This window comes from Calidris pugnax, unplaced genomic scaffold (genome assembly GCF_001431845.1).
Source record: "Calidris pugnax isolate Ruff unplaced genomic scaffold, ASM143184v1 scaffold1, whole genome shotgun sequence".
Lineage (NCBI taxonomy): Eukaryota > Metazoa > Chordata > Aves > Charadriiformes > Scolopacidae > Calidris > Calidris pugnax.
The window spans coordinates 12,394,534-12,417,726 of NW_015090800.1; the positions used below are offsets into that span (position 1 = coordinate 12,394,534).

The window sequence follows — 23,193 nt, forward strand, 5'->3', positions numbered from 1 at the left end:
AAGCATTGTCCTTTCAGAAGAGGGTACAACCTGTTTGCTTTCATTCTCTACTCATTTACATCTACATTTTTGGATTTGTAGCAACGTCCTAAAGCCTTCCCAGGACACCATATTCAAGACATCCTCAAAAGTGCCTTATATTTCAAAAAAGCAATCCCACATTTACCATTTGCTCATCTGTTCCAATTAATTTCATAAATGTGAAAGTGTTGACACATCGTATTTCACAACAGCTACTACATCGTTAGGAAAGGAGGCAATACAGGGGAGGAATAAGCTGTGAAGAATTTCTAGAAGAATCTAGAAAGAAAATGGCAAATCAGAAATGGAAAGCAGGGACTTGGCTTAGTAATAATGTTAGATACAGAGTTTTCTCCTAACAGGAGATTGGTTTGAACTTCTGGAGTTAAATGAGAAAGGCTAGGAGCAGGTAAGCAAGCTAAGGAAAGATGAAGGTTGAAATCTTTCTGAGTGGGTATCACAGTGTCCTGCCTCATCAGTCCCCTATCTTTGACCTTTGCCAGGGTTACATCTTTCCCCGTGTTCCTCTCCATCCATCACCTCCTGCAGGAAGTTCCTTGTGATTCTCACAGATAAACAGCTGCAGGCAAAGGAAACTGCCAAGTTTCTGCTGCCTTTGAATTGCATACAACAAGTTCAGTTGTTGCCATTTCACACTGGGGGTACAGTCTGGCATACAGGGGGGAAAAGAGGAGACACAGAATCATGGAATTGTCAGAGTTGGAAGGGACCTCTAGAGATCATCTAGTCCAACTCCCCTGTTAAAGCAGGATTGCCCAGAGCACATTGCTCAGGAGACACAAGACAGTAATTTTAACAGTTAACTGACCAATACATACCTGAACCATAATAGGTTCTGCACGGGTAATAGCAACCCTTGGCTTCTTCTGGCAGCTCTCCAGGAATGCTATGTAAATGGAGGTAGGTAGAAATTCTGCTAGCTTGAATAGCTACTAAATTACCACCAATACCTGAAATACAAAAGGAACAAGTGGTGAATTTTCAACTATTTTTTTCCTCTAATAGGCAATATTTTTTGCAAATTCACCAATTTCCTCTATGATTACCACAGTCTCCTACACACAAAAGTCAAAAAAAGAAATGTCTTTAGAATGTATATTAGTTATAGACAGGCTAACACCAAGCACTAAAATAAGTCAAAAAACTTGGGCTGCAATTTATCACTGGATGTTTGAAATATCCATGTTGGAAATTTGGATATTTGGAGATTGGTTTTAATTCATGATAAGTGCAAAAGATTCCTCAAAAGGTTCAATCTGACGCTGTCTCACAGGTAAAGCTCCCTTTCTTCGCTCCCACTTCTTTAGAAATCCCTCTTAGAACACCAGCTGTTGTGCCACTGCTGGATTACCTTCCCAGGTCCGTATTGCTGGCAAGTATAAATAAAGCAAAACACTGCCACAAGCATAACTGCAGATTTCACACACAGAATTGTAGGGCTGGAAAAGACTTCCAGAGCTAATCTATCCGTTCCCCTTTGCTACAGAGCAGGATTAAACATAATCTTCTACCATTCATAATTCAGGTTGAAAGGACAAGTGTTTGAATAACTGATTTTTAAAAGATAGAGATTCTACCTTCTCCACAACAACTGTTAATGTACTTCTCATTAGAAAAAAAGATTTCTATGAAACAATTTCTGTGAAACAAGCCACTCTATGATGCGAAGAGAAGTGGCTGGCATTGTTGCAAGGCCACTGTCTATAATCTTTGAAAAGTTGTGGAGATAAGTGAACATCCCTGATGACTGGAAGAGGGCAAATGTCAAACCCATCTTCAGCACAGCATCTGAAAGTTTCCCACAGCTTCCTCCTGAACAAACTGGTAGGCTACAGACTGCATGGGTACTTTGTGAGATGAGTAGGAAATTGCCTAACAGATCACACTCAGAGGGTGGGGATCAGGTTTTTGCTCAGGCTGGCCACTTGCTACAAGTCAGGTCCCCCAGGTATTGATACTGGGCCCCACACTGTTTAACATCTTCAAAAATGACCTGGATGATGGGATTGAAAGCACCATCACCATGTTTGCTGATGGATGCTAAGGTGGACACATCAGAAGGGAGAGCCATCTTACAGAGAGACCTGGACAAGCTGGAAGATTAGGCTAGCAACAACAGTATTAAGTTTAACAAGACAAGTGTAACAAGACAAGGCACCTGAGACAACATAACGAAAAAGCCCAGTACAGGTTAGGATCCGTGTGGCTGGGGAGAAACCTTGCTGAAAGGGACCTGGGGGTCCTGGTGGATGAGATGAACATGAGTCAGCAGTATGCTGCTACAGCTACAAAGACAAATCAAATCCTGGGCTGCATCCATTTCTATCTGCAGCAACAGAGACATGATCATTCTACTCTACTCAGTGCTTGTCAGATTGCACCTGGAGTACTGTGTCCAGTTATGGCCCCCACAATTCGAGAAAAATATGGACAGATTGAAGAAGGGGGAAAGGAGGGCCATGAAGATGATGCAAAGTCTGGAGAACCTGCTCCATAGGGAAAGACTGAAGGAGTTAGGTCTTCTCTCCCTGGAGAAGAGAAGCCTCAGGAGACACCTCACCACAGTTTTGCAGTACTTAAAGGGTGGATACAAAGAGGACAGAAGCTGTCTTTTCACAAGGAGCCACATGGAGAGGACAAGGGGCTATTGGTACAGATTGCACCAAAAGAGGTTTCATCTCAATATAAGAAAGAATTTTTTTACACTGAGAACAACCATTCACTGGAACAACCATCCCTTCACTGGAGGTTTTCAAAACATGACTGGCCAGGGTGCTAGATAATCTCATCTAGGCTCCCTTTCTCACAAAAGGTTGGACCAGATGATCTCTAGAGATCTGTTCCAACCTAGGCTGTTCTATGTTCCATCAGTTTTTACTTTATTGAAAAGAAAACTAAACCAGCTTGTTATATCTACATTATAGAACGCAGTAGCACTAGCATAGAATTTTCCTATTGTTATTATACCCTAGAGTTTTCTACTTGCATATTAAGCATATACTTTTCTTCTTTTTTTTTTTCCCCCCAGATGCTTTACATAGCAATGGACTGCTCTGAGAAGATACGATTAGTCAGAAGTAATGCAGATCTTATCCCCACTTAGAAAGGAGAAAATCTTTGTGTATTGTAGTTGAACTGATTTGTTTATCTGATCCTTAGGATTTTGTCTGGTTGCAGAACAAATATCTGTGGTCACCAGAAGACTCTATTTGTGAAATTCTTTTGGTGAGTATGGAGTGGATAAGACAAAGATCTATACTAAGAACTCAAAGAAGATTTCCTGCCTCACTGCTGCTTAAAGGTAATTAATGGCAGAATCTAACAAGGAAGTAGGACTTCTAAGCAAAAAGCTTCAAATAGAATCAGGAAACGAGCTATTAGAACAAATCATAGAGTTAGCAGAAAGGCCTGTTCATCAAATTTACTTGCATCTTCCCACTCAGAAGGTATAGGGACAAAATATGAACTACCAAAAGGTTGAGTCAGTCTTTGCAAAGAAAATTAAAATAACAGTAGCTTATTTTTTTTTCCAGACAAACTACAGAAAGAAAAGTAAAATAAGAGATTTATATAAACTACAAAAGGGGTTTAAACAGATTTTAAAAAAATCTAGGTAGGGTCCAAAGTCTGTCTTTTGATTGAGAACAATAACTTTGAGATTTCTGGCTAATGAGAATAAAGTATGGAAAGGGAGGCAGAGATAAAATTAAGGATCAATGCACTACATTTGTATGCGGATCAGATAATTTCTGTGACTGAATTATGAAAAAGCTGTTATGTAAAACTGCTTCTTAATAAAGCTACAAAGCTGGGGATGGTGCCATATGACTAGAAAATATGAAACAGTTTCTGCTTTAAAAAGAGGGGATAAAAGCAATCTGGGTAATTACAAGCAGGCAGACAACTGATATATAACTGATATAATCAAAACAATATTAAAAGAAAAAATCATAAACTCCTCTCACTATACCTATCTATTATGAAAAGAAATAGAAGATAGAAATAAATAGGGCAGTTTTTCAAGGTACGCTTTGAGGTTTGTAGCAATGCAACCATAAACCATGTTGGGACTAAAAAACGCCAGATTTCAAGTATTTCCTAGGATGTATGCAATTTTCTCTTGTGACTGATAATTATCTGCTTCAACAAATTCTGACAATCACAAATATATGATAGATGGTCTGGACCTCTTTCCCTAATTAATAACAAAGGAAACTGAGTGAGAGAAATGAATTAAGGGAAATGGAAATTTGCCCATTTGAAATGGCAATAAACAAAGTGTCTGGACAGCAGAGACATAGACAAGTGTAGGAAAGAAGGTATGAGATTGGTTGTCAAACCTTTGATAGATAGCTATTAATCAAAAATCTTTTTACTTTTATAACCATCGTTTAGGGAAAGTATGCCCCATGCCCTGTCGTGCCTGTAGATAACAAGAAAAATGAAGGAAAAATAGTAATAGCGATCCGAAAACAAACTGGAGAGCCATGGGATGCTGGTAAAAAGGAGGTGATATCTGCTCTGCAAAGGAAGTTGACATGCTAACCAAAACAGCCACCGTGGAGCATGTTTTCAAGAGGTGTAACAGTCTCTTTTCTATTTTAATTACAGCTAAGCCGAACAAATGCAATCTATTTTAGTTAACTGGAAATGCAATATTCATATGTTAAAGAGCATTATTTTACATTTCATTTGTTCTTAGTCTCAATAATCTAATATCAGTGGTATGTGGATATTTTAAAACCCACAGAAGACAGGTGAGTGCACTGAAGTGTAAAAAGCTTCTAGAATCGATATACCTTGCTCAGTCCCAACCAGCTGACAACGGATGGTGATGGGCAGCAGCAGTCACACGGTCTTTTAGTTCTGTGCACTCTTCTGCCAATTCTTCCTTCTAACTAATTTTGAGCCTTCGGGCCAATTTCAACCACATCTGACCGAAGGACCTAGAGGTACTGGTTAAACAAGCTAACAAACAGGAAGCAGTGGCCAGGTAAATAAAGAGAAAGATTCAAACCCCTGCCCTCAGTGAGGCAAGGGCAATGATATGAGCTGTATAGTTAACAGTATAAGCAGGCCAACTGGCCAGGCAGCACCTGGCTTGGAGCTGGGAATGATGCCTCTTGCTCAGCTAGTAGTTCAGTGACACAGAAGAGGAATGATGATGTTGTGGAAAGCAGAGGGAGAATGGAGAGGACGTTGTGAGGAGCGGGTATTGCAGGGACACGAGGCCATAGGGAACACTGGGGGTTGAAAGGGCTATCTGTGCTCTAAAAACTCGGGATACAAATCAGCATGGAATCAGCTTTCATTATTCTGCTGGTCATAGAATGGCTTGTATAAAGCTGTGCTTGCATTGAATGAATCACTTCAATATGTACCGAGATATTTAGTTTGTTTTGTAACAGCAGTGCCTGTGCATGCGAAGTTATCTCGGCAGTACTAGATTAATCAGATCCCCACAAGAAGCAGAAAACAGATAAAACTGCGTAGGTTGACAAGATGTCAATACACAAAATTGATAGCTTCTCAGCATCCTCTGAATGCATAAAATGGTCATGTGCTCAGAAGCTGCTCATATTATGAAAATATCTGTAGACATTTATGAGGACTGTTTCCACGAACATTTAGGTCAGGAAATTTTTTCCTGGAAAACAGTATTTCAGTCATCATAGCAATTACTTAATAATAAAGACTAACTTTGTTAGCTTCTTTTCATTCTCACGAGAACTACAACCCAAGAGGAAAATTATTTCCTTCAAAAGTAAAATCCTGCAACTATTACTGCATTCCTCTCAGAACAGCAGATGTGTTTAACTTCAATATGAGAGTGCTACTTTGTCAATAAGCTGAAGAGACGTTGTCTCCTGAAGTGTGAAGGATGTCATGCTGACTTACAACATTAAAAGAAAATTGAAAAGCTCATAATTTTATCAAGCCAGTTAAGGGCTAAGCAAGAATAAATACTTCTTCTGAAAACTGTTGTCACGGTTCTTTTTTGTCTAACAAGCAGAAAACCGTAAGAAAACCATATTGAAAGTAGAGACAAAACGACGTCATGTATTTGTGAAGAGGCCTATGGGCATGATTTCGTTAATCACTCTCTGGAAAAAGGACTTTTTTCTAATAATAGAAGTAACCATGCTATTTCTGAAAAACGCATTAAAAGTAATTTACATCAATGCATCTTACAGAATATTTAAAAGCAAAACTTTGTTTCATAACCCTCAATAGACGTAAAAACAAAAGTTAAGGGAAGCCTGATAAGTGTTGCTGACACAGACTAATCTGAGACTATCCAATGTTCTGGGTAACGCATCGGGCTGGTTTTTTTTTCCCTGAGATCTTACACTGCATGTTTTGATAAACAGGGTAACATTTTCCATGGAAAACTGGGAGGAGTGGCTGATAAACCAGAAGGTTATGCTACGATTCAGGGGGTACCAGATAGGCTGGAGAATTGGATTGAGAGGAATCTCGTGCAGTTGAACAAGAGGAAACTCAAAGTCCTGCCTCTGGGTAGGAATAACCTCATGCACCAGTACAGACTGGGAACCGACCATCCAGAAAGCAGCTCTGGGGAAAAGGACTCTGGGGTCCTGGAGAACAAGAAGTTGACCATGTCCCTGCAATCTGCCTTCAGGAAAAGAAACCCAACAGAATCCTGGGCGACATTAGGAAAAGCATCACCAGCAGGACACGAGAGGTGATCCTTCCTCTGTACTCTGCACTGGTGAGGCCACATCTGGAGGACCATGTCCGTTTTTGAGCTCCCCAGTACAAGATATGGACTTACTGGAGCGAGTTCAACACAGGACCACAGGGACTGTAGCATCTTTTATTTGAGGAGAGGCTGAGTGCTATTACTGTTCAGCCTGGAGAAGAGAAGACTCAGGGAGATCTTACCAATATATATTAATACCTGAGGAGAGGGATGAATACAAGGGAGACAGGGTCTTCTCAGTACTACCCACTGGCAGGACAAGTGGCAATGAGAAATAATTGAAACACAAGGTATTCCATCTGAATACAACCCCCTCCACCTTTTTTTTGTTACAGTGAGGGTACTCAAACACTGGAACAGGTTGCCCAGAGAGGTTGTGGAGTATCCATCTGTTAAGATATTCAAAACCTTACTGGATACAGTACTGGACAGCTTGCTCTAGTGGACTCTGCTCAAGCAGGGAGTTGGACTAGATCTCAAAAGATCTCTTCCAACCCAAATGATTCTTTGTTTTTATAAAAGATTAAATAAAGCCACCCCTTCCTTCCAACTCTATTTCAGCTATGTTTTAGTTTATCTGCTGTCCAGGCACTCAGAATCAAGGTATTCCAAAACCAAAGTTCAAACGAGATGCAGCCTTCTAACCTATCTGTAAATGCTCCATGCGTAGAATTGGAATAAATTATGATGCAGTCAAATAATATGACTAATATTCTTCCTCTCAGACCTCTAATTCAATATCACAAACTATTGCCTAACTAAACATTGCCTTTGATAAATTATCCCTAGTTTATAATAAATACCTGATAGTCTCATTTAATATGCACTATTCAGAGCTTGGACTGAATAGAGACTTAGTAGCTTCCTTTCTGCTTTTCAGTGGTGCTTGTCACTATAAATCTGAGTACTTTACGAACATTCATGCATTTATTTTTAAAACACCTCATGCTTCTTTTTTTTTTCTTTTACTTAAATAAATGAAGAAAGGTTCATGCAGAAAACTGCCTCCTATGAAAGCACTGAGACCACAAGATAAACCTGACATACTCAGCTTTAATGACCAGTGCCAGAACTGTTCACAAGACCATAAAGAACAGTTGTATGATGTGGCACACAAACAATCATGTAGGCATGGCAAACCATGTGCATATCAATTAATTGAGATTAAAGGTTTTTAGCAATCCCATTCTATGGAGAGAGATTAACCAGTGACAGAATACCATGTTGTTCCCAAGCACCTAAAATACAGCTTGTGCAATGGGACAAAAATCAATTAATACCCACATAAGGGAAGAATTAGGGCAATTCAATTCCAAAATTGATTTTTCTTGTAAATCTATCCAGAGAAGGAAAGCAAGAATATTCTCACTTTTGTGCACTCCTGCATACGATACAGAGTTCAAAATAGTCGATCATGCCAATTAGTCTTTCTGGAGTTTGGTAACAACATGCTCTTTCATGTCATTTGTATTACAAAAATGAAATGAAAAGGAAGGAAAAGAATCTCATTTACAATAGTGACCAAAATCTCTATATTTTTGAATAATCACATTATCTTTCAGAAAATTCAAGATCAATTTTTGCCCTGACCTCTCTATCACTAACTTCAAAAAATCATGTTTTATACAAGTCAAATACTTAGAATAGAAGCCAAGCTTAACTAGGTACTTTTTATGTTGTTTTTTCATCCATATTTCTTCTATGTTTCTTTGCACTTTGTAGCATTTCTTTTAATACTTAAAAATGTTTGGAAGGAAACAGTTGGAAATTGTTAGGTTTTTCCTCTGGGGTCGTTTCTTAAGAGATGTCTTTGAGACAACATTACATATGCAAACTCTTACATTTTAAAATGGAGTAGTTTCTGTTTCATTTGCCTTATAAATAATTTCTTTCTTATGCCTAATTAAAAATTGTTCTGTGATTGTCAAAAAATGAAAATATTCTAGATATAATTTTGACATGAAAAGTGATAGTTACTGAAATCTTGTAAAAAATTTACAAGTAAGATGTAAAAGAAAGAACACACACCTCTAATACCTTAGCTGTACAGGCTCGCAACTAAAAAGTAGAAAAAACTATAACCCAATAATGCATCGGAATTAAATAGCCAGAATTAAAACCCTCCTCCTTTTTCATGTGAAAATAAAGACTGAATTATATCATATAATTATATCATTATTTTCATACAGTATAGGTGCCTTCTGAGACTATCACATTCTTTCCAATTCAGGATGCAGAAAAACTAATTTGAAAACCAGCAAAATTGCTCTACTACCATACAGGTACACTAATGCTTTCCCTTGTAATTTACAGAGGCAAATTTCAGATGCTCAATTGTCTGAGATAATGATTTTCTTCTAATCAAAGCACTTCTCTGTCGTGTGAAAGCTGAGAGTACAACTATGCTATAAGAGATTAAAATATACAAAGTTATTAAAAAATGAATTTTCTTTTCTGAGGAGGAATGGTTTCTGGGTATTTTCTTTCCATATTCTCCAAAGCACTCAATTTACGGCAAAAGCTCTCAGAAAAACGTGAAAGTCTGTCATTCAATTTATCCTACTAATAGATAAAAAAGGTATGGTTTGGGGAATACACTATGTAAGCTTAACTTTCATCTCCCAGACAACAGATATTCAGTGAGTTTTGTGTTAGATTTTCTCATATGGATTTCTCATATTCCTTGATCTACATTTATTCCCTCCAGATATCAAGCAATCTTACAATATGTACAGCCAAAGAGTAAGAAATACTATAACAGTTTTATGTTACCCTTAAAGAGTACTGCTTCAAACCATCTGCAAAGGCAAATTTTTCCACGTAAAACCTGCAAAACATTTTTGATTTTCAGATGTTTTCAGAATTAATTTGCAGATCCCCCATTCTACAAAATGCATAAAAATGGGGTAGTCTACCAACATGTTTGTTATTATGCAGTGACTCCTGAAATGCAAATACTTAGAAGATATGTCACAATGTTTTGTCTGAGCATACGAAAAAATGGAAAGGAAAGTGGCTCTATCTGGTAACTGCACCTTAGTTCATTTCTGCTGCATATTCAGAAGCATATAATTGTTTAAGGCATTATCTTTTTTCTGCACAAAAGAAATTCAGTTACTTGCAAATTGCAGTTCCTGAACCAAATACAACATGCTGTGACGCTGTAAGAGGATTTGCAAATTTTAATCGTCTCATCCATTAAAAAACATAATGATCAACTTGAGTATCTAGGCTGAAGCACAGCCGTCCTTGGACTTTGTTATTTTATTCACAACTTCAGTACATCAAACACAGACATCTAAATCTCAAGTAGTTTGTAAGTACCACAATGGCTGAAACCACAAATTTATTTATTTATTTTTAAAAAGTGGAGTTAAAATTTTACCCAACCAACCATAGAATTAAAAATAATTATTCATCTCAAGAAATGTGTTTAACGGGGGAAAATTGGAAAAACGGTTGTGAAATACTTCTGGCCACCAGCAGTAAAGCTGACTATAAATGCCTGTCTGCATATAATGAACCGTTTTAATATTCTTGGCAAATATTTGCAGTTATTGTTAACAGGGGCAGGAACTTTTGAGGTTGCTCAAATTCCAGACCAATATTTCTTAAAGCAAAGGATTTATGGCTCCACACTGTAACTTATGTGATGAAAGTAATTTGTCTCCCATCTAAAAATATGCAAGTGACCTAGACAGGACCAGGCTGAAAGCTACTTAATGGCACACACAGGAAGCCTAACACCTGACAACTTTGCAGGGCAAACTGTTCAGGACTTCGAGACACAGCAACTGGCACTGAAAAAAAGTGACAGCTTGAAACGCTGTACAAATTTACACTGTCCTCAAATTTTGGCTGGACACAATCCCAATAGGTTACAATATTTCTTTCAGGTTTCCCTGGTTTCTTTCGGGTTTCCTGTGTCATAGGAGCAATGAGCTTTAAGGTAAGTGAAAGGAAAAGGTAACAGAAAAGCTTTTTGAGGGGAAAACCTTCAGCTCCTTTCACTACAGGCTTACAACGAGAATTCCAATGCCAGGAAAGCACTGGTAGAGAAAGATTTCTGCAACAGTATTATTTAAAAAGCCATCTGTTAAGTGGTCTAGCACACGTTTTCCGACAGTAAATGAGTGTCAACAGATGTGCTGTTTTAACTGAAAGATTTCCTGAACTCCAGTTTACTACACTATACTGACCAGCAATATCAAAAGGTGCCAGTAGAATTATGAAACCCAGGAGAGGCTAATCTAACAGCAACCCAAAAAATCACCTACCTACAATTTCCTTTTCCAGGAGGTGTACCATAAAACAGGCCCACTCTGCATCCTCTATACAGAACATATTCTCTCTACATTTTCCAATAGAAATGCCTCTATCCTTCGAATTTTGAGGGTTGAGCGGGTTAGCACACACACAGCACTTATACATTGGTGCCCTCTGCTCTTTTGTGGATAAGGGAAAACCAGAATTCCTTAGTGCTTCTGTTGTGGCACAGTGGTACTGCAAAAGCATTATCACATGCATCTTAGGTGAACTTTATCTTATGCTACCATTGGGTTAGCACACACACACACAGCACTTATACATTGGTGCCCTCTGCTCTTTTGTGGATAAGGGAAAACCAGAATTCCTTAGTGCTTCTGTTGTGGCACAGTGGTACTGCAAACGCATTATCACATGCATCTTAGGTGAACTTTATCTTATGCTACCATTGCAAGACTCTGGTCTTGGTCTGCTAGGTTTGTTGTGAGCTTGATATGAGCTCCAAAATGGAGCTTGGTATGAGGATTCTCTCCTTACAATGTAGAGTTTAAGTCTGGGATAATAACAAAGGTCCTGAAAATATGGACGCAGGATGATAAACAACTTGCTGATGGTCCATTGCTAGCCACTGAAGAAGTTTAAACTCTGAGAGCTGGGAAAAGACTGCTTTATGCATAACAAGAAAAGAAGGAGCTAAGCATGAAAAATCTAGATGAACAATGGAGTGTGGCTTGGAAAATAGCATTCTCAGGCATTGTGTAGTTCTCTAGAGGGCAGATGGCAAAGGCTAAAAGCAGTCTAGAAATGCAGAACTTCTTATGAAAAAGCAACATTTTGAATGCGGGTGGTACAACCACCACAGGAATCACCACCACAGGACCACTGTGGGACTGCCACAGCTACAAGCATAACTCTTGCTGTCCCTGCCTTCTTGAAGGACTCTTTCTGTCTCTGCCTGCTCTGATAGCCCCATGTCCCACTTTCCCTCCCTTCCACCTCCCTCACTCTTCAAGGATCTTTCCACTTGTCAGCTAACCATCCAGGGCTACATAGAGCTTTTAGCTCCTTCTTTTTCTCTAAAGATAATTCAAAAGAATTTATGTACATTGCCTTAATTTTGTTGAAAAACTTATGAAAGAAACGAAGTGGTACATTCACTGCTTTCTCTAGAGGCATGTTTATAGTAAGCTGTCACTCTTAGCAACTAAAATTATTTATTTAAATCCAATCATTAGCAAAAAATTTTAAAAAGGTAAAATGTAAAGACAAAGCCAATCCAGGTTTCACAGCCAGTATCTGTGAAAGAAAATGACCTTGAATAGGATGCATAGTTCCACTTACAAGAACATTCCATAATTGCTACTGGGTAAAAGACCATCATCATTGCAACATTTTGTAGGAGCACGAGGCCTTCAGAAAGGCATGTACCCATGAGACCTGTGTCTGTTGTAGGTAGCAAGCCTAGAATAAGTGAGTCTCTAGAGAATATCCAGAAGTATCCTGGTACTGCACTGGAGCAGAAATAGAAGCCTATAGTGAAACAGTAAGAAACAATCACCAGACAGTTGTTGGGTTTTGCAATCAAGGGATGTCATGTAGGAAAGTATGACCACTGGTAAAAGTACTGGTTTGGTTACACCTGCCTAAAAACTGAAAACAATCCTCTTCTTTTAAGAAACAAATCCAGAGGGTTACCAAAAAGGACTACTATATGAAAAGTTACAGATGTAAAGCAGAGAAAGGTTAAAGATCAACGTCTGCCCTGCTTTTGAGGTATCTGGAAATCAAAATGAAAACATACAAAAGGCAGATGCAAGCACTTGCAATTTCAAATTAATATAAAGGGAAGGCACTGGCAAGAAAACATAAAGGCTGAATTTTAAAAATTAATTTACATTTAACAAGGAGTACAAGTGGTAACACAGACATGCTTCTTATTAAAAATATGAAGAAAGGAAATATAGGACCTTAATGGGAAAGAAGAACAAGCAACATGCTCTATGGAAGACTGAAATATTCAGTTCCTTTTGTCTATTGCCTTCATAAAAGTGGTGATATCTGATGAGAAACTGATATGTAGTAGGGCCTGAGGGTAAGTTAAATTTAGTGCATCCTTAGAGAGCTAGATGAACAATCCATGAATTACCAGTGATCATTTTTGCAAACTGATTATCTTGGAAGTTAGTGAATACCAGAGGGCTGTAACGGGGAAAACAGAAAATATATCTTTAAAAGGGGCCGAAAAAGATGATGTGGGGAATCTGTATATTGGTGACATGTATATTCCTACATAAGTATTAGATCAAATTATTAAAATGACAATTTATAAGCATCTAGAAGATATGAAAACTGTAACATGAGATAACACAAATTTGCCAAGAACATGCTTCTGTCAAAGCAGTACTATTTCTTCCTCTAACTGAACAGCTTGCCTAATGGTCTCAGCAATGGATATACTAATTCTCAACTGTAGTAAAGCTTATCAAAATGTCTTGGTGCTGTGCCATGCTACATTTCCGATAGCAACCTCTGGAAAACTACTTATGTCAAGGCGATGTCATTCAAAACTAAAACTCAGTGTCCATACTAACATTTTATTATCAAGGTGGAAAACAAGTGGTCGTAACTCATGTAATTGATAGCTTAGAAAACAAAATAGAATACCCCTATGGAATTTGGAAAGGCCAAGTTAAATAAAAAACACTTTGTAAGCCAAAATTAGAAATCAGAATCATCTTTGTAACTGGAGAAATGGTTTAAAAATCAACAATACATAAAAGTGAAAAATAATGTAAAAAATCAAATGGAGAAATACAAAAGGAGAAAAGAACATCTAGGCAGCAATACAGTGGGAACAGATCTGGTCATTAAAATTATTGCAAAGGAAATACATATCAACTCTGTGATACAAAAAAAAAAAAGCATTTTCAAACTGCTTTAGTCTGATAAGATATTAACTATTCTTATAAAATTTGCCTTGTTGTTATTGTTAGAAGATAGAACACATGGACCAAATTTTCACAAACACATTCTTACACACCTGGAAAGAACATACAAAGCACAGGAAACAACACACATGTTTCTTTAAAATCTATTTACTTGCCTGTAGCATCCCTGTTAGCTCTTATATCTATGTAATAGTAAACTACTATTTTGTAAATTTGTCCTTGAATGTTCATAAGAAAATCCTTTGAAAAGCTGTTTGAATATAATATTTGATCATTCAATATTTTACTACTTCAATATTTACACTTTAAAGTTTCTTAATGCATACTTCAGGTTCCTACTTCTCACATTCTCTACCATGTTTTAATGGTGGTAGTAAATAGGATTAGGATGCACTCCTTAAATGTTCAAATAAACAACTGTTGACATCAAAACAAAAAATTGAAATTAATATACCAGATACTAATTAGCAAAACAGAAATTTACTGTAATAGACTTTTCTCAAACCAAGGTATATCCATTGATATATACTAGCACATAATCCTGTCAGAGTCTTACCATTAATTACTGGGGTATAAACAACAATTCCAACTAAGTTAGGATCAGATACAGTTGTGTCCAGAATAAGGCCACCAATACTGAAAAAAAAAGTACAATATTTGGAATAAGGCAAGTAGTTACATTATTTAGTATTTCAAAACTTTTTAGCAACCTATTTTAGAACATCTTCAAGCCACAATGTTCTTCTCAATTCATCCTCCCCCTTCCATTACCTCGTTCTCAGCTACAGACTAACATCGCTTTAGTTATTTATATATTAAAATTGACTTATTGTATAACAAAGACCATAGAATTTCAGCCAATCACTCCACGTTTAAGATTCATGGTTTTCATTTGGCTAAATAACCTCTTAGATCTGTGTGCAATCTTGACTGGAAACCGCAGGAGATGAATAGCTCACCGTTTCCTTCATTTGATCCGACACACTCCTGCTCAGTCGATGCCACAGGCTACTGCTGCCTCCCCCCAGTCACTCCCACCTGTGATTTCACTTTGTAACTTCCTCGTTTGGGGAAGATTAAAGTATATTCACACTCTACATCCTAGAGGCTTCTTAAATATATCTTTTAAGTACAATCAGGTGTTAAATAAGATATATAGAGACACAGGGCGACTATCAAGACGACGCAAGACAAATAGACTTACCTGCTTATAACCATGGCAGTTATAACAGGCTCCCATCCTGAATGGAGAACAGTTCTGGTAGCTGGGTGTTTGGCAGCTATGACAATCCCCATCGGAGTCAGAGCCAAAAAAAAGGCACCAACCAAAGGAGATACATAGTAATATGTCTCTAAAATAATAACATAGAAAAAAAAATTCAAAAAACCTGTTTTTCTTTCCAAGACATTCTTTTAAGTTTTTCGTAATTTAGAACTCTCAAGTAACTTCTAATCTACATTATGCAATTGAGGAATTTTAATAGTCTTTATCATTACTCTACCTAAAGTTTCAGCTATTGCACTAAATAAGATGTTTATCATCTGCCATCTGTGATCACTGTCTCCCATCTTCTCAAGGATAGAACTATCTGTAGGAATTTTTATTTGATGCTTTATGATAAAAATGCAATAAGGATGTGGGACATAAAACATTATTTTGTAACATATCTACTAAAAAAGAAGAAGCTGAATACACTGAAAATGCATTTTGTTTATGAACAAATTCATAGTATATGTACACCCCCTTCTTTCCAAAGCACACATAATATGGTAATATTCCCAGAAATAGCATATCTAAAATGATGCAAGCACAATGTATAATATCGAGACATTTATATCAGTAGCTCAGTTGTTTGATAACCTGTCTGAGTCTGAAAATCCACAGCCACAATTCTGCTGCTTGCACCTATCCATCAGGATTGCATCATATTTCATAGTAACACAACTGCAAACACCCATGAATCCCATCACAAAGCTGAGCATACAAGGCAAACAGCTGCCTTCACAGAAAGAATACTATTTTTTCAGATTACTTGTTTTTATAATCTCATTCACACAGAAGCTATTACAGTGATCCAAGACTTTCTATTTCAACAGTGAGGTGAATAACGGAAAAATTATCCTAATGGCAACCATATATATATATAAACTATGCAAATGTTCCACTTTTACATATCTCTAGTTTTATTAGAAATGTGGTCATATATTTAATGTTGAATACATTTTGTTGTATCTTTCAGAATTTGATCTTTATGCAAAATATAATTTAAATTAACAGGCTGAAGTACTTAATGTGGAACACACAAACACTTTACCAAAGAAGAATATTTAGTATATAAAAAAGTATTCTCACCCATGTATTATGGCTTACTACAAAGGCTGCAAATTCAAACAATTACTACTTTGATGTTATCTTGGTGGAGCTAAAATTACTCTTGGAAGGATTGCTGTAGAGTTTTTAGAAGTTACTATCCTTCTGCATTGACTGGTAACAACCTCTGCAGTGGAGCCAGCAGAAAAGATAGTAAGATATCTTTCAGTGGGTAAGCTAAAAGTAGAAAGCTATTAGAATGAGAATGAGACAAAGCCCGAAAGAGAAGTAATTTTTTCCTTTACTTATCTAACTATTCTACAGCATAGTATCTCCTCCTTCCTTTGTGGTGCTTTTTTTTCCTTCTTTCTTCTCATTCAAGAGAAGAAAGAGTACAAGGTGGGCCTAATGTAAAGAGTTCTTACTCAAAAGAGCACACACACTACATGATTCCTTTATTCGATAATTATAGTTTTGTTTTATCAACCTTACTAAAAAAGACAAAAGCGTACTGCCCAGGTTAACACATCCTTCCCTCCGCTTTTAATGAAGAAAGATACCTGTGTGCACTATAATTGGTCACATGGAAAGGCATCATTCGTTCTATATATATTTATTTAAATTTTTGAAACTTCTTTCTTTTTCCTCTCTCTTTTTTCCCCTCTTTGTTTTATTTTCCGAGACACAAATCATACTGTACCCCTGCTACTTTTTCTTTCTCCCTCTCGTCTATTCCTCTCATATGGAGCCATTAGCATGTACCAGATGCCCAATTACTGATTTAAAGGTCAGAATGAGAGAATAGCTCTAAAGTAGTATATTTAGTAAAATATAAAAAGGCACAAAATAAGTTCCAAGTCTTTGCCACATTTTTGGAGAGGCAATTTTATTAAATTTTATTAAAAGGTAAAGTCCACTGGTCAGCAAAGATCCCCTGTTGCAAACAAACATTGAGCAGCAAAATACGGATGCAATGTTAAGCATTACCCTAATTAATCACTATTTTTTGAAATTCTTTCACTTGTACGTCAAAAATGAACCCGCTGAACTCTTTATTGCAGGACTTCTACCAAAACAGGAAAGGAAGTTAAAGTTCAAAAAAGTATGGCTTTTACAATAATTTCTTTTTTTTTTTTTTAATCCCACTAACAACTAAAGAACTTGTTAGAACATGTTCATGAAAAAAGGGAGACTATTTAACTATCTGCACCAGTCTCCAAGCTTGCAGAGCTAGTCCAAGAATGCAGTCCAAGAATTACAAAGAACACTAAAAATAAGTAAAGTATATAATGTAATTCCTTAGAATTATTTAAAAGATAACTTCTAAATAAATAATAATGATGTAAAATATAAAATATACATACACATGTCTTCCTGCCACAGAAATGTTTTGTAAGAAGTATAAAAAAAAAGGAAAAAGCCAATATAAGAAGACAGTCTTGCTAGTGTGTAATGATTAATGAATTATAATCAAAATAATTTATATCTGCAGTAGAACAGGACCACTTCAGAAGTCAGCAAGTAACCAGAAGCAAGGGTAGCTTTACAAATCTTAGAAAAAATGACTGACCCATAGCTGAGTATGAAACCTTTCACTAGCTGAACTCAACATATTTTAAGTTAGTTAACAGCAGCTACAGGAGGTAAGGAAATATGCATCCATAAAATGACACAAACTGACACTTTTAAAGCAAACAAAGCAAAAGTTAGATGAACTTCCAAGAGGGTGAATATGTGCTTTATAGCAATAAAAACAAAATGCATTGTGATATAAAAGACAGACATGAAACAAAATGCAACCAGGTTTTCTGGGGTTTGGGGTTTCTTTGCTTTGATTTGGTTTTTTACACACTATGATAGGACTTCCAAGACTAGTCAGCAATGGCTCAGCTTTGTTCATTTGAGTCAACAGCAAGTGAGAGGAGTTAATTTCTTTTGGCCTTATTGTTCAACATTTTAGTAAAAATGAATGTTTTAATTTCATCATGGAGAAAAGTACAGAGAAAACCTACAAAATAGGTTTTATAACTGAATCCTTTAAATGGAGTTGGACATAAAATGGATTATAAAAGCTACCCCATTGTTGCAATACTGTCACAAGTTTCTTTAAAAGAACAAAAGCCAGGAGTGCGGGGATCTCCAAGGACAAGACACAGCCAGAGCTTAGACTCTTTTTTTAAAAAAACTTTCTGCTATGATAATATACCAGCACTGCATTGGGATTGTCTGTTCTAAAGTGCTAGAGGGAATGATAAATAAACAAATAAATAGGTCACCAACCATCCCCATGCTGCTAAACAAGGAGGAAACCAGGCATACTTATTAATCTGTTTACAAGCTTTACACCAGACAACTGAAAAACACCCTGCCCGGGATTTTTAAGGCAAAGATGATGTAAAAATTAAGGCAGGGCAAACGCTCCCTACCAGAACTTCAAATTCTACTGCCTGTCTATGAAGTTTAATTGAAAACAGAACTATAGGAACAATTAATATTTTACAATTATATTCCACAATCCGTCACAAGTGAGCCATGATAAACGCCAGTTACCTACAGGACCTATGAAACTCCTCAGCTCCAGTCTAACTCTTAGGAACAGAGCACAGGAGTTTTTTGGAGTTTTTTTAGCTATAAGAGACTATACTGTAGACCACATTACTATAAGAATCTAAAAAGGGATTAACCTTGCAATGCATCTTTTAAGGAAGGGTGAGCCATCTTCCTCTTTACACGTAATTCACAGAAGAAGAAAATGTATTCTACAACAGCTGGAGAATGGGAAGAGGGACTAAATGACTCCTCTTTTAGGGCTCACTTCACTCCATTTTTGATAGATTTGTAGCAGGTAGCTTACATGGTAAAAGGAATATCGCTCAACCTGGATCTGCTATAGAATTTGTACCATCCCACAGTGGAAGATCAACTCCTAAAAGCACTCAACTCTTCAATGAATTTCTGACCACTGTAACTTTAAATTAAAAAAGGAAGGAGAGAAGAGGAAAGAGACAAAGTTCTCAACTGAGTCCTTACTGATCTTCATTTATGTTAAGCCCTCATCCCTTCAGTAAACAGTGATAGAAATTAATCTTCTAGTTCAGAGATCTCGGATGTTGCAATGTTTTACTCCTTGTGCCGCGTATCTGCTGTGACTTACTGTTCACTGCGGTGCCACTGAAATCAATGCAACCTCTAGTAGGAGTTAAGAGGTAAATTGCAAACATACTACTTCAGAGCAACTGGTAGGAACCTGAAAATAATAATGTGAATCACACAATTTGCCTTCTCAACCCAGATCCAACATGCAGGGGAGAGAAATTATTATCTTTAAGCCGCATTCTGTGACAAGAAAGGAAAGCTTTAAACAAAGGCTTCAGATCATAACTGACATATGACAAGCAACACAGACCTCCACATTTAATATATTGCATCTTCCTATTCCAGAGCATTCCCCTTGTTCTGTTCGAGGAACTGGAGCCGAATCCCTGCAACAGTCCTGGAGAGCCCTCTAGTGCTTTTCCCCAGTTATTTAACAATGGTTCACAGATACACTTCTTTTAGGGGAGTTGTTAAGGCAGATAGAGCTGTCAACCTTTTACTATTTGAATCGCCATCTTTGATAGTTTTGCCAATATTTTTTTAAGGCACTCAGATGAACTTCTAAGAAATTATATATATGATGGTGGCCAGACAAGATGTTTGAATTGGCTTTAGCCTCGTTAAGAATGATACAGTCTTCCCCAGCATCTTCTGGGTATGTCATGAAGTATCTTCTCAAACCAAAGGCTGAGCACGGGTGTACAGCTCTGTTACAGACAAGCAGAAAGCTTGTACATTAATAATTTCCCCTTTCCAGTCTTTTTATATGAAAACAACTCTTTCCCTGCAGAAAGGAGCCAGAAAATTACATTTTTTTTCAGTACATTTGAGTAGTTAGGCTAATAAATCATAAGGGAAAACAGTTAATTCAGAATACAGATCAGAAGCAAATCCCATCTGCACCATTACCACCCTGTAAACCGTGGGCTTCTTTATAATATTCCCATTGTTATTCTAGCATTGAGAAGGTAAAGAAAGAACAGAAAGAACATAAGAACATCTGTATTGGGTTGGGTGAGGCTGAAAGTGTGATCTAGTCCAGTGTCCTGTGTCTGACTATGGTCAACAGTTCAGGCTTGTGGAAAGAAGAAAAGAAAATCACAAGTTTAGGGATGTGCCTTTCAGTGTGCCCTGCCAGCTTCTGCTGCTCTTTGCCCCAGGGATTTCATCACTCAAGTTTCTGTTTGCACCTGTTCCATACTCCTCAATGGATTCTTCTCTGATTAACTTACCCAAATAGTTTTCTAAAATCACTTTTTTACTCTTAACACATCAGGTAGTAATTCCACATCCCAATCATGTATTGCTTACAAAATCTCTTTAACTTGTTTTTAACATGTTGCCTAGTCATTTTCTGAATGCCTCTTCCCTGCCATTCACAACTTTATATACCTCTCCTGAGCTGAAGCTACTCCATGCTTTTATTCCTTGTTACTATTTCAGAGCTCAATTAAATGCATCTTGGAAACCACACATTTCCAAGGGTTTTGTGGTATTTTCTTACTTTAGAAAGAGTCTCTGTTTCCCAAGGGAAAGAAGTAAAAAGACATTGAAAAAATAGAAAGAGCAGAAGCAGCCATTTTAGTGGTAACTAGAAAATTACATATATCACCAAAAAAGTATTTCCAGAAGACCATACAGAAAGACAATTGGGAGTAACTCTTAGAAGCGTACTTGAGTGCATCAATCCTTCCCCCTACACATATGTAAGATCTGTTTTTCAACTGAATGGCAGACTAACATGTGAGTGGCCATGACAGCTGTAAAAGCGGCAAAGGATCGGTGCAAACTGGCCCCACTTCTGTTTTTTATTCCTCTGAGATACAGTAGGTCATCTGTAACTAGAGATGTAAATTTCTGGAAATGTATTAAATGAAGAAAGAAGTCCAAGTTTCTTTCCCCATCTTCTTTTAGGGGTTGAATGTTTTTTGTTTGGCTTTTTTAGATTTTAAAAAAAGAAAAAAGGAAAAAAAAAGAATGTTTTAGAAGAAACTGAAATATTAGTAGTAATTAGTTACTCCTTTAAAAAAGAGAAACCTATTATCTGTGATTTATATAAAGCATAGGAAGCAGTACTAGATATAGTCACAAAATAATATATATTGTTTATTCACAAATGACAAATGTTGCTACTATTAAAATCCAGCTACTTAAAATACCAGCACATGTAACTAAGTTTTGCCTGTGGCCATTATTTTTAAAAATGGAAAGGAGTAGAGGAAGCTGTTTAAAAACAGTATTAATGATTTACTGCCTTTGAGTCATATGGATTCAACTTAGGCAATTATACAGAGAACATTACAATGCAAGTACATAAGAAACTAATATTTGTAGGGAAAAGATTTAGGAAACAAATGAAAAATCACTGGCATATTCATTACAATGTAGTTTACAAACCAAAACTTTAAAAAAATGAAGTTTGATCTACAGGGCGTAAGTTTCTACGAAGCTTCACTTGAAATACTTCCTAGTTAACATTTAAAGTCTGAAGTCTAGCATTAATAATTTTAAATCAAACCCGGTCTTGACCAGAATTAATTTTAATCATAACCCTAACCCCAAATCTAATCTCAGTGTTAAGGAGAATTGACAATCTCTTCCAACTCCAGACCTACTCAGAGAGCTAGTATATGCCACTGATCCTAGCAAACTCTCTCCTAGCTAACTCCTGTCCGTTTAGCTGGTAATACCAACTTTCCTGGCACTTCATTCACTAGCATACACCCTAATTTTGAACTGAATTCCAATCAAACACATCAGCTGTTGGGACCTGAAATCTTTTTTAAGCAGAATAACCCAATGTTCCAGTCTGGTCTGACTTTTAGGCACAGCAGTAAATCTTGATAAACAGTCTCTAAAGAGCTAAACTCCCAGTTATCCCAGTGTTAGTGTTATCCCAGTCCTAGCACTAGCTACAGACATCAAATTTCATAAGAATAGATGCTTCCTCTGTGTTTTTATCAGAAAAAAAGAAAGAAGAGAGGTTAAAAAAAATCTCTATTAATTTTCTTTTCACTGCAAGTCTATAAACTTTTTTAAAAGATGTACTTGAAGGAAGTTTTATTTGAGAAATGTTACTATAATATAATATAAACTATTTAAATAGTCACAAAATAAACAATACAATTTAAGTTTTAATAAAATATAGAAAATATTAAAAATGGTTGTATTGCACACTGAAACAGGTTGACATCACACCAACACTTTTGAAATATGTTTCTACGGAAGCAGTCAGTTGCAGCAATAATTTAATTTAAATATTATTCTGAACATTCTCCTATGAGAAAATGTTTTCATACTTTTTGTTTCTTCATGAGAGAGATAAAACAGGAAGAATAAGACTGATTTTTGAGTTCCTCATTCTCATTTTCCAAGCTCACTTCTCTTTTGTGACAATCAAGCATTTTATTACATCAGCTACTATCTGAGCATACTTCTAATAATAATAATTATAGGCACATTCCACTTTAGCAGACATAGTGATGATGAACCTTCTTCAGTGGTCTCTCCTTTAAGAAAACAGGATTTAGACAGTACAGGTGCTAGAAACCAGAAAAACAGTTTCAAAGGGACTATAGAAATATGCAAATGATGAGTAGAAGAATTACAGACTGAAAGAAAAAGTCATTCATAAGAAAATTAGTTTGGAGCTGTTTACATATAATTCACCTGTTCATAGCTATTAGTGGGGAAATAAGCAAACCATAAAAAACTGTCATCAAGAAGCCAGACAGAATTAATACATGAACTAGGATTAGATCATTGCCCTCTGTGGTCATTCACAAGCAAAGGCCTCTCCTTTGCTG

General features: G+C 36.7%; 1 protein-coding gene across 1 annotated transcript in view; it reads right to left on the reverse strand.

The window, feature by feature from the left end:
- The window catches only part of SLC41A2 (solute carrier family 41 (magnesium transporter), member 2), a 54,613-nt gene that overhangs the window by 11,060 nt on the left and 20,360 nt on the right, over nucleotides 1-23,193 (reverse strand). Inside the window, exons 7-9 of the mRNA XM_014937531.1 lie at nucleotides 15,185-15,332; nucleotides 14,537-14,616; nucleotides 861-992 (exon numbers count right to left, since the gene is read on the reverse strand). Coding sequence (XP_014793017.1) covers nucleotides 861-992; nucleotides 14,537-14,616; nucleotides 15,185-15,332 — 360 coding nt within the window. The remainder of the gene's footprint in view (nucleotides 1-860; nucleotides 993-14,536; nucleotides 14,617-15,184; nucleotides 15,333-23,193) is intronic.